This window comes from Notolepis coatsorum (assembly GCF_963971535.1).
Source record: "Notolepis coatsorum genome assembly, chromosome: 6".
In the NCBI taxonomy this organism is placed as follows: Eukaryota; Metazoa; Chordata; class Actinopteri; order Aulopiformes; family Paralepididae; genus Notolepis; species Notolepis coatsorum.
The window spans coordinates 139,009,719-139,022,539 of record NC_140170.1 but is presented as its reverse complement, the minus strand read 5'-3'; the positions used below and the strand labels follow the sequence as shown (position 1 = coordinate 139,022,539).

The window sequence follows — 12,821 nt, the reverse complement described above, 5'->3', positions numbered from 1 at the left end:
TGAGTTTTTGGAACGAACCTTTTGGATTCTCTGTTTTTTGTGTGTTTGGATAACACTGAAGATTTGCCGTTTTTGTTTTGTACTGGACTCAGCTAAACTTGTGTGTTGGTAACACTGAAGATTAAGTCACGTGGGATTGTACTGGGCTCAGCTAAACTTGTGTGTTGGTAACACTGAAGATTAAGCGGCACGGTGGTGTAGTGGTTAACACTGTCGCCTCACAGCAAGAAGGTCCAGGGTTCGATTCCCGCTTGGGGACCAGGTTTCCATGATGCCAGGTACCCAGGTGGGGTATCTCCCAGGCCTTTCTGTGTGGAGTTTGCATGTTCTCCCCGTGCTCGCAAGGGTTTCCCCCCCGATAAGATAAACCCAATGGAAAAACATGCACAACAACAGATCGCTAACGCTGTGGCGTCCTTGACGAAGACGGACAGGAGCACTTGGATTGGTCCCCTGGCGCGGCTCACGTTGACGCCTGTCTGCTCCCGGCTGCCCTTGGGGGGAAGGACGACGGGATGGGTTAATCGCCGAGACGAATCGCATCAGCGATCCTACAGACAATGCATGCGTGTGTGTTCCGGTGTGTGTGTGTGTGTTGTGGATAATAGCCAATGCCAATTAAAGACCTCTCCTCCTCCTCTAAGTCACGTGTGTTTATACTGGACTCAGCTAAGGAGGACTGGACTGCCTCAGTATTCCGTTGGCTTGTTTATTGACCACTCTCTCTCTCTCTCCGTTCCTCCCCAAGTTGGATCCTGGAGTAGCTGCAGAGCCGCAGAGGCAGTGGCGCTACGCCGCTTCACCATCTCAATACCGGGACGATCTGCAGAGCCGCAGACAACTCTGCCAAGAACATTCTCCCCCACTGTTCATCATTCGTGGAAACCGTCCAGCTCTGCTAGGACGGCGATGGCTTGAGAAACTCAGACTGAACTGGCAAGAAGTGTTCATGGTTAAGGATGGAGACACAGGCCCCCTACAGGAGATTTTGAAGAAGCACTCCAACGTTTTTGGTGGAGACCTTGGTAGCATGAAGGACATTACTGTTAAGCTGACAGTCAGACCAGGAAGTACACCGAGGTGTTTAAAGGCTAGACCTGTTCCGTATGCCATCAAACCCAGGGTAGATGCAGAACTAGACAGATTGGTGGAGAGTGGGGTGTTGGCGCCAGTGAGCACCAGTATTGGTTTTCAACAGTGAGCTCCCGATGCTATAGGGGCGCATGGGGAGCTTTAAAGATGTCTGCAATATTCAAAACGTGTGAGCGCGCGCGCCATATCATCTACAACCCAGCTTCCCCGAGTGCGAGCCCGGTGCGCGGAGAGACAGGAGAACGCAAGGCAAGGATCGAGTGAGAGAGAGTGAGGGGAACCACAAGACAACTCCAAAACTAGCTACATGGAGGACTCTCGGTATGTTAGAGGACTGAAAACATTTTGTATTTTTCTTAAGTACACTGATAGAGGACTGAAAACATATTTTTGTATTTTTCTTAAAAGGACTCGAGTCGAGTTATTAATTATTATATATTTTTTAGATAGGGACAATTTATGACAACATCATGTAATAACTTGTAATAAATGCTTCCCTTTTTTTTTTTTTAGATCACTGGTCGTTTGCGGAGGATTCAACAGTGGAGGCTCAGTGCAGCGCGTCTCACCTCTCCTGAAGCATTTGGTCTAATAATGGGAGTCAAAGCCGACATTATTAACATTGAGACCGAGGTGAATTGCGAAATATTTGTCTCATATCTCTTTCCATGACTATTGTGAGCTGCAGTCGACACTGCTGTCTTTACACATTGGAGGAGGGAGGAATCCCATCTCAGTTGAATCACGCTTCATTCCTGAACTGATTGCCTTATTAAACCTGTTTGGATTTGGGACTTATTGTAAAGAGCAGAATCTCATGGTGTGTTGCTCTTGATGGGACCAGTAGACCTGCTTTTTTCCCTTTTCGTCTTTGTTACCCACGGACGGAGTCCTCCTATCGAACGCGTTACTGAGGGACCCTTGAAGACAGGGGGCACAGACACGAGGGGGATAGCCTAACCAGATAACACCAGCAGTGGGTGAAAAAATGCTGCCTTCGCAAGAAGCCTCCAAAATGTATCATGACAACTACATGCGGAACGCGGGCCATTGGGGTCCTATGGGCCATATTTACCATTTGTTTGGCCATTATCAACGTGGTGGTGTTCATTGAGCCTTACTGGATCGGGGACAGTGTGAACACCCCACATGCCGGTTACTTCGGCTTGTTCCATTACTGCGTGGGCAACGGGAACTCCAACCGGGAGCTCACCTGCCAAGGAACCTTCGCCGACTTCAGCTCCATCCCCTCTGGCGCCTTCAAGGCAGCTTCTTTCTTTGTGTTGCTGTCCATGGTGCTCATACTGAGCTGCATCGCCTGCTTCGCGCTCTTCTTCTTTTGCAACACCGCCACTGTCTACAAGACGTGCGCTTGGATGCAGCTGCTATGCGGTAAGAGAGATTGGCGTTTGGGGGCTCCAGCGCTCCAAAACACGATGGTGGTGGCACCATTCATTCTGCGCACGAATTATCTGGGGTCCGTTCATCTCTCTCTCTCTCTCTCTCTCTCTCTCTCTCTCTCGCCGTCTCTCTTGTGCGTGCGTGCTTGCTTGCTTTGCCATTTCCCAACAGCTCCCAGATAAAGTCAACACTAAACTTCCCCTTTCTTTTAAAGTCCTGGGACCCATTTGTCACGTTGTAATTGTATGGAATTATGATCATGAAATGCCTTTAGCGGTGTTGCATCAAAGATCACGGTTGCTATTTTGGTGCCATGCTGCCTACCAGATTAGACCATATTATGCATGGTTCGTTGCTATGGGCTATTCCAACCCATCCCTACTAATTGAATTCATTAATTCATTCATGCAACATACAGTCTTTCTTTTTTTCATATGCCATGGGCTTAAGTTAACTATTGTATGTGTATACATTGATTGTTGCAGTGCTGTGTTATCGGAGGGGCACAATTAGGTTTACTGTGTGTTGTTGTGTGCAATTGCACAAAAAAAAGCTAAGTAGCCTATAAGTGCAATTATAACAGAATGTTAATGAAATAGTTTTATTGAAATGAAAAAATGTCACCATTGAATCAAATGAAGGACCCACGCTCATATTTTCCTCCTTATTTATTTCAAGAACCTAGACCACTTTACCAGCGGCAGCATTGTATTGTGACAGAAACAAATTGCGGCCACTTGTTATGTGCGGCTCGTCGCTGCGCTGGAATCCCCCTGCTATGGAGTGAGGGATGTGTTCCCAAACTTCCCACGAGCGAACAGAGCGAACAGATTGGATATGTTCAGGTATAGCCTGCCTACACTGTCTCGCGCAAACGGAATCCCCGCGCGGATTTCCATTTTACACAAACCTCTAATTAAGTAGCGCACGGTGCAAACGAAACTGGCCTCAAATGTGTTTAAACAAGAGAACAACGGCTCATTCAGGAGAACTGATTTTCACGATTGTGATATTAGGTTTGATTTGCCATTTTGTCGCCGAGAGCCCGAGACCGCTGTTGTTTGCAATGCACACGCATGCGTGCTTGCACGCACAAACGCACATCGTGTCTCCCTACACGTGCACAATTACACAAACGCGTGCGCGCACACAGTAGGCTATTATTCGCAAGGTATTCCACTAATCCTCCGTCCAGTTTCCCGAAATACCTCTCTAATGTGGCGGAGAGGAGGCAGGGGGGGGGGGGGGGGGGAGGGTCTGCATCGTCTGCTGGGGATGACATTATCTGGTTGGAAGATATTGATGGCTAGATTATTCCTGAATGCTGCCCAGAGTGCACTGCATGCACTGGAGCTATGTGGTGGTGGGAGACCTTTAGCAAGCATCGACTTTCTCATACACTTTTCAGCCAGCCAAGTCTCAATCTGAGTCCTGTCTGTTCCTGGGGAGAGATGGGGAGAGTGAGAGAGAGAGAGAGAGAGAGAGAGAGAGAGAGAGAGAGAGAGAGAGAGAGAGAGAGACAGAGAGACAGAGAGAGAGAGAGAGAGAGAGGAAGGGAGAGAGAGAGAGGGATAGTGAGAGAGAGAGGGGGGGGCGGCGAACAGAGGGCCGTGCGCGTGCCATGCATGCCACGAGGCTTGAGCCACTGCCTTTGTTCTTATTGGCCAAAGTGCTCCTTTTGGTATAATATATTTTATATTTTTAACATATATAATAGGAATTATCATAGGTATATATTGTCATTTCAGTCCCCATACTTACATTAACAAATACTAACTGTGGTGGGAAGTTCGTTCCACCATTGTGGAGCGAGGACCGAGAATAGGCAGCTTCTCTTTGATGACTTTCCAGTTAGGCCATATTGTTAATAGATTTGGTAATGGGGCGACAATAATGTATACAAGAGGCATGGTATTCTATCTTTGGCCTTGCTCTGCTGGCAGCGGTTTATTTATCATGTTGTCTCATAATACAGCAGCACATATGATCTCCTCTCCGGGCTCTCCGGGAGGGGCAGAAGTGAGAAGAAGGAACAGTAGGAGAGGAACCAAGGTTTACTTCCCAACCTGGTGTAGACAGTAGACGCTCCGCCTACAGCGCCCTCCAGTGGACACAGATATACATGCAGTCATGAGGGCAGTAGAGAGCAATTACAGTCAGTTACAACCATACATACACCCTCTATATTCAACACATATCAATCCATTAACCAGTTAAGACCATATCAATCCATTAACCAGTTAAGACCATATCAATCCATTAACCAGTTAAGACCATATATCAATCCATTAACCAGTTAAGAAGACTATATCAATTCATTAACCAGCTAAGAAGGGGCAGCCCTACTAATCAGACATCAACACAACATATCAACAACTTACAAAGTTTCACAGTAACAGACACACATTGCACAGTAACAACAGGGACATCACGGTACTGCAAACAATAGAAGTAATACATTTGGTACTATAATAATAATAATAATGGCATGAATTTATATAGCGCCTTTCACATACCCAAGCACATTAAGGCTTGTCCTATTGTCCGGGACACGTGTATATTTTCCCTAACGCACTTTCACTTCCGCGTTCGGGTTCCGCGATCTGATTGGCCACTGACGTTTCTCTCAGCGCCAATCGCGTTACGCCTAGTTCTATTTTATTATGGCTGCCGCTCAGCGTCATTCTGCACGCACTTCACTTCGTGCACGAGCACTGAATAAAAAATTCCACAATGTACCTTTACATCCCAACATTCGTCTGGCCACACCCCTATCCGCTTACCTTCATAAGCAGGTGTGTGGTCACCTACTCGCCTCCTTCTTCACTTTCACCACAAGGAAGTGCCTTCGGTAGATCCCACACTTGACGAGGTTGTTAGCTGAAGAAAGTTGAGACATGTTTAAATTTTTTCTTGCTTTTTTCTTCTCTCATATATTTCAAAAGAAAAAAGCTAAGTCATAATGTCTACTTCGGAGGGTCGCGCTCGCAACGCCACTCTTCACCAGCGGTTCTCCATTGCGCCTCTGTCGTGCATCTTGGAGCGGGGTTGAGGCCTCTCTCGTGGTCGGCAGCCACGCCCGGTAGGCGTCCGATGGGTAGTTTGCCTCTCCAAGGAGCTGGTGCACCAGTGCCGTCTCCTGTGCGATGGCCTGGTTCCGGCTCTGGTTCCTCTGCTTCCGGGGAGTCGTCCGCTGTTGGGCGGCCGGCTCCTTTGGTTGCAGGGGATTTGAGACGCAAACCTTTTGCGTCAGCTCGCTCCCGTCGCAAGATGGTGGCTTGCAGACGCGAACGGCCTGGTTTTGGTGAGTTGCTGGAGCCAGATGAGGATGTGTCGGTCTCTACATGCCCGATGGAGACCGAGGACTACATGATAGAGGCGGACGGGTTCTTGTTTGAAGGCCCGGTGGAGACGTGTCCCCTGCCTGTCCAGGTAACACTGGAGGGGGGTGAGATGTCTCCTTGGGGTTCCCCGTCCGCAGATGTTGGGTTAGAACCTCCGACTCGGCGGCGGGATGCCCTACTATCAGCCACATCAGAATGTGGCTCCTTGACCAGTAGTCTGCTGTATGTGAGGGACGCAGGCTCGGAGGAGGAAAGTATGCAGGGGGAACTGCGTGCTTTGTTTCCCGAGCTCATGGCGGCGGCGGCAGTCGCAAACGGCGTGCCGCTGCCGCAGCCACTGCCTGTTCCTGTCCCTGATGATCTCATAGGTCATCTATGGCAACGTCGCCCGGTGAGAGGGGTGGACGTTGTCTACCCATTTTTCCCCTCAATGGCGGCCTATGTCCGTCAGGGCCAGGTGGTCTCCCACATCATGGGCCTTACTCCCGCCTACGTGCAAGTCACGCGGGTGGCGGGTTTGGTAAACGGCATGAAGGAGGGCGTGCCACGGCTTGATAGGCCGATGGCGGCGCTCCTTTGTCCGGAGGTGGTGTGGGAGCCGTTACGGAAGCCGGTTCCCCAAGGGAAATCGGCGAGGTGGTTGGCATTTTGGAGCGACCAGTCATTTATCACCGGAACACAATCTCTAGCTGCCGCTTCTAACATTGCGCAGCTGGCGAGATTCATGTCCGGGATATTGACGGGCGGCACGGAGCTGACTGATTTACAGCATGATCAGCTCGCCCAGTCGGCAGGAGCCATCCTGCATCTGACTCAGCCGCAGGCTATAGCCGCTGGGAAAGTGCGCGCCCTGGCCAGTCTGATCCAGCGCCACCTTTGGCTGGAGCAGGCGCGTGTGCCGGAGAAGAAGAGGACTCCACTTCTGACGGCACCCCTCTCCGATGCTGGACTATTCGGGTCGGCACTGCAGCTGATGACCTCAACCTGCAGGGAGATGCAGGAGGAACGCTCCATGCTCCAGCCTCATTTCCCCTCGCCCGATGTTGCCGGTGGAGTCAGACGGCCGCCGCGTCGTCGAGGTTCCTCCGCCGTGGCCGCCGCTGCCACCACCGCCACTGCTGGACCTTCAGCGAAGAAGGCCAGGAGGAGAGAGGGCGCCTCCGCCACTGCAGCCGGCCCATCTACGCCCGGAGGTGACGGTACGGATCGTCGAGACCAGCCGCCGATCGTTTACCGTCCCTCCGGGGCTCCACAGGGTGGGAAGCCCCGAGCGGCTCGTGGCAGGCGTCGCTAAGACTTCAGTGACTTTTTCCCTCTGTGGTCCCCCCCTGTTTCCCTTCCCGGCCCCTCTATGATTTTGTTAGAAAATAAAGAGTCCCCTCTAAAGGGGGACTGTATTTTTTGTTAACAAACTGTGTTTATTCACCAAACATATGATGGGGTTGCAACGTGTGAATCTTTCGCTAGTATGGGTTGATAGGAGGGCTAGATGTTACATTCATGTTAGAGCTTAAGCAAGGCCTGCAGCCTACACTCGGTTGAAAAAGGGTTTTTTCTGCCTCGACCTGAATCTCCACATAAAGGTAGAGGTTAGTTGTGTGCTCTGTTGCTTACACAGTGATATTGAGCTGCAACACTATTGTGTTGGTTTGCAGTAATGCTCGTATGAAAACGTACCGCGGCTCAGCCGCTCTCTCTCTCTATCAATGTTTTTCTGTGTTACAACATGGATGCAGGTGTAGGATTCACACACACACACAACTTGGTCTTGCTATAAACCCTGTTCACAGATGTGTCTGTGGTTAGCGTGCATTGTATTAGCTTGCGCTATTCATTGGCATTGCTACTAAAGGTATCATATGGCTATTGTTGTTGTCGTATGCAAGGGTTGGGCTTGTGAGGGGGTGCCGGATAAACCCCTCCTTCCCTCTTCTGATTGGTCAGGGGGTTTATTGGCCTCTCTTTTTCGTTCAGTCAGGGCCAAGCTGTTAGGCGGCTTGGCATGGAGGGGGGGGGGGAGGGTTTCCCAGACTCTGCACCCATCACAGGCGTTTGAGTCTTGGGTTTCCCCCCGTCATAGCACACGTCACTAGGCACGTTGCTATTGGACGATGACTTCCGTGAGTTTAGACCCGTATGTAGGGTCTGTTGTTGTCAAGTTGTCGGGGGAGAGCGTAAGAACTTACTGTTCTACTACGCTCGATATACGCGTAACTTGAGTCGGTTGGTCACATGACTCAATGTTACCGTGACTTTTCAATCTATGGCTCACGTGGGAAGTCTCTCTGAGGAGTTCCGTCTCTCCTCTGTGGTAGGGATGACAGGATATAAAAATGTAAAAAAATTTTACCCTCGGCTGCGTCACGTGGGATTCATGTCAGTCGGTGTTTCTTTCTTTTTTAATAAAAAAGTGTGGAGAATGTGAAGCACGACAACCTTCTTGTCGTTCTCCCAGGCGCCTTGAAGGATCAATGTGGGGTCTGGTTAGACTGTCCATTGATATGTTTTGGGTCCCGACGCATACATAGTGCTGGCTCAGGGTGTTTCTGTTAAGAATCATGCGGGTGGCTAGTACGCCTTGGTTACTTGTTATTAAAACAGTGTTTTTATAAAGCAACTGGGATGGGGGATTTTTTTCCTCTTCCGAGAGCCTGTTACTGGGTCTCGACGGATTCTCGTTCATATCTGGGGGATGTTAACGGAATAGATCAGAACATACAGTAGGTAGAGGGGTCTCACGCCCTTGGGGTGGGCCACCGAGCGTGGTATAAACAGGACCGTCTGGGTGGCGCCCTCTTTTCATGTTTTAGATCAACACGCATATCTGCCCCTTCTCCTGGAGTAGGCATGTCGGCGTGGTTAGGGCACGGGACTGGTTCTGGTCACGCTGGTCCAGGTCAGTTAACCCGTTGTCCGCCGGGGATGCAGATCTGCTGTTCTGGTACCCTGAGGGACTTGGGCTTTTTTCAGGGGGAAAAATGCCGGGTCGGCCCGGGTGTCACGGGGTTAGGCGTTATGGAGACCCTTTGTTGGGTACACTTTGTACCTGGCACTATTATAAGGGGCTGGTTCTCCTTTCTTTCGCTCCTCTCTCACGCATGGCGAAGAGGGGGCTGTTGGGGTGGTCTTCTGGACCTCCTCTGGTAACCCTGTGTGCTTCCCGAGCCGCCGGGCCCGGTCCGAAGTAATGTTTAGTTGAAACCGTAGGCCTGGGATAACCCTTTTTTGGAAACTGAAACACTTGTGCTGCGGTATAGCTGGTGTATACCCGCAGGTGTGTTTTGGAGTTTTTCCTTGAGGGGTTATAGGAACAACCACCGTCTGTGTACCGAGAGGGTGGTTGATTCCCTGGTGTGTTGGAGCAGAGTCAACTCCCGGGTTACCCGGTTGAGTGTGCCCCTGCACGTTCATGACGTCTGCCAATCGTGTCAGCCTTCTCTGCCTCGACCCCTCTGGGTGGTTTTTTTTTGATGGAGGCTTTGTCATGGTGCTCAACAACGCCAGCATACGCCCCTTCCGCCGGGGGGGCTGTTTTCAGTTGACTCCTTTGGCGCCTGTCTCGTCCGCAGTGCTCCAGGCTCAGGTCTACAGCCTGCTGCCTGGTTTCCCCGGTGCGCTGCCTGCTTCCGCTGGTTAACCTTTTTTGAGTGCTTTACGGCCATGCTGACTGCCTGTATTGCAGGGTCAGTGTGCCAGGCGGTGTACTATTGGGGGGAAAGGGCCCGCTCTTGGAGGGGCCCTATCCGAATACGCTGGCGATGTGGGGGGCGGTGTCACTAAGTGACCGCCTGGTGGGGTCTTGATGCCTGGCGTCATTGACCTCTCCGGGCCCCCTTTTTCCAGGGGATCCAGTCCCTTCAGTGGGTCTGGGTCTTCCTTCGCGCTCCGCTGCTACGGCCTTGCCACAGGGTTGAGTTTGCTCTTGACCCCGTGTTTTTGGGGGCAGTAACAAGGGTTGTTCCTTCCGTTCGTTCCCTGCTGGCATGCGGGTTGTGCGTGTGCGTAGTCGTGAGGTCAAGTCACGGTCTGCTCACCCTGTGCGTTGAGTTGCTTGAGTTCCTCTTCGCACGGTCGGATCCGTCTCCCTCCCGTCCTCCAATAGGGAGGGTATCCCTCCACTAGGGAGGGTTGGGGGGCTCGGTCCTCCCCGGTCTGATGGTTGTGGGGGGCCTCAGCGGGGTACATTTGTCGAGCTTTGGCTCCCGCTCAGCTCCTCTTGTGCAGAATGACGCTGAGCGGCAGCCATAATGAAATAGAACGTAAGGTTATGTATATAACCAAGTTCTATGAATTATGGTGACGCTCAGCATCAGGACGCCGCTGCGGCCCTTGATCTCGCCTTGTGGTGAAAGTTTGGGAAGGAGGCGAGTACAGTAGGTGACCACACACCTGCTTATGAAGGTAAGCGGATAGGGGTGTGGCCAGACAAATGTTGGGATGTAAAGGTACATTGTGGAATTTTTTATTCAGTGCTCGTGCACGAAGTGAAGTGCGTGCAGAATGACGCTGAGCGTCACCATAATTCATAGAACTTGGTTATATACATAACCTTACGTTATGCCTCTAACAGCCTGCTAGCTAGCTAACGCCTAGTTCTATCACTGGTTAAGCTTGGCGACTCTTTCGAAGTTGTTTAAGGTTAGAGTTTGGAATCAGGGCTGGTGGTCTATCGCCCTGCTCTAAACCAAACTCTAACCTTAACCAACTTCGAAAGAGTCGCCAAGCTTAACCAGTGATAGAACTTGGCGTAACGCGATTGGCGCTGAGAGAAACGTCAGTGGCCAATCAGATCGCGGAACCTCAACACGGAAGTGAAAGTGCGTTAGGGAAAATATACACGCGTCCGTGTTGACAGAATCCGGCTATAGGGCGACAATAATGTGGTCAAGAGGCATGGTTTCTATCTTTAGCCTTTAACTGGCGTGGTTTATTTATTCACATGGTATGAGCAGCAGTTCTAGAGTTCTCCTCTCACTGAGAGGCTGGGGGGAAAGGAGGAGACATTTCTATTTATACTCGCCACCTGGTGGTGTTCTTGAGTGGCTCCGCCTAGAACTCCCTCTAGTGGAAACAGTTATATATGCAGTTAGACAGTTACTAACAATCCTACATAGAACCTCTGACTTCAACAGTCCGGGACAAGTAAAACAAATGGTCGGACAAGCATAATACAATTTAACTTGTCCGACTGGACAAGTACAAAACAATATATATATATATATATATATATATATATATATATATATATATATATATATATATATATATATATATATATATATATATATATATATATATATATATATATATATATATACAATACAATATACACAATATACAATATATACAATATATATATTCCCCAAACGTATTGAGCTGTACTGTACCCATTCTGCAATCTGTTAATAAACTTTTCAATCAATCAATCAATCAATGAATAGTAACGTTATTCCATCTGATCAGAAAGTGCCTGTCTCACTGTGTCACACTGGAAACTCTCAATCTCTGTACGTCAATATTACTTGCCCCGGACAAACGGCGAGCGTCTTCTGAGTGCTCGCTTAGTTGACACTGACGGTGGCACGAGACCCGCGAAAATATCAGAATGTTTAATAGAATGTTTAATAAAAGTTGTTTGTTTTGTTGTTACCTGTTGATCTAATGTGCCTATTGTTAAAAGAAATTATTTCAAATAAAAATACAATTATACCGTAATTACAACTATAGGCGTAGACCAGGGTTTAACCCCTGGTCGTCAAGAGAGAGGGGAGATGAGAAAGATGAGCTGGTGCTGATGGGGAGTGAAGATGAGCTGGAGGACTGATCATACAGTATATACCCCGCACACACAAATGCACACACACTGTGTTTACCGTAAGTGATTAAATCATAATAATTGTCCAAATCTCTTGTCGGTTTTATTTATTTTTTAATAGGACTTTATTTTCACAAGTACATTTCGGACAAGTAAGTTTAGCTTTCGGACAAGTAAAATATCTGAGCCACTTGTCCGAAGGGGAAAAAAAGTTAATGTCAAGCCCTGCCAAGGCGCTTTACAATAAAAGGGGGAGGGGAGAGGATAACGGTGACCTAAACTAAGAAACAAAATACAAAACAGAACAGAAGAAAAACAGAACAAAACAAAATAGAACAAAACAAAATAGAACAAAACAGAATGAATGGGATACTCAGGAGCATCTGAGACCATACAGTAGGCCTGGGTGAAGAGGTAGGTCTTCAGCAGGTTTTTGAACTGGACAACAGAATTTGCATTGCGGATGTCCATGGGGAGGGAGTTCCAGAGGGTGGTGGGGGCAGCCACACTAAAAGCCCTATCCCAGAAGGTCCGCAACCTGGGCCCTATTCCCCGTACCTGGTTCAACTAAGTCGATCAAGGGTCCCATTATCCAGCTTCAGTTAACCCGATGTTTGAAGCCGGGATTTTCATGTTCCTCGAAGGTGGATTCAGTCTCGTTAACTAGAACCAGACTTGAGACCCAGGATAAGTGCGCGCGGCCGCTTCAGTTGAAAAGCCATCACGTATCGATAGCAGAAATCCTGATCTTTTAACGGCATTGATTGATTAATTGATTTAAAACTTTATTAACAGATTGCATTACGGCTCAATCGCCTCGCCGACAAGTTAAATGCGTTATCTATAGGCTAATTTTAAGTCCCTCATTACCCCAATCAATCAGATTATATTTCTTTAAACTTGCCTGCTGGCAGTAGGTTTATGGAATGGATAATCAAATGAGATCTTGCTAGCGAAAATAATTAGTTAAACTGTTATACGGAATAAGGACACGGCTCTCTTACCCATTGATTGATGTATGGTGGATCTGTGGTGTAACGGTGTCTGCTTTTGACTTTCACACAGGCGGCCCGGGTTCGAATCCCACTTCTCCTAGTCTTTTCCTTCTTTTTGCAATGTAGGAATAATTCAATTTGGTGCACGTTGAGAGCTATATAAAGAATGACATC

At 48.9% G+C, this 12,821-nt stretch overlaps 1 protein-coding gene across 1 annotated transcript in view; it reads left to right on the top strand.

Moving 5' to 3' along the window:
* Positions 1-2,080: 2,080 nt before the first annotated feature.
* The window catches only part of lhfpl4a (LHFPL tetraspan subfamily member 4a), a gene marked incomplete at both ends in the record, with an annotated part of 160,185 nt that continues 149,444 nt past the window's right edge, over positions 2,081-12,821 (top strand). Inside the window, 2 exon segments of the mRNA XM_084315977.1 lie at positions 2,081-2,133; positions 2,135-2,484. Of these exon segments, the coding sequence (XP_084172103.1) occupies positions 2,081-2,133; positions 2,135-2,484 (403 nt within the window).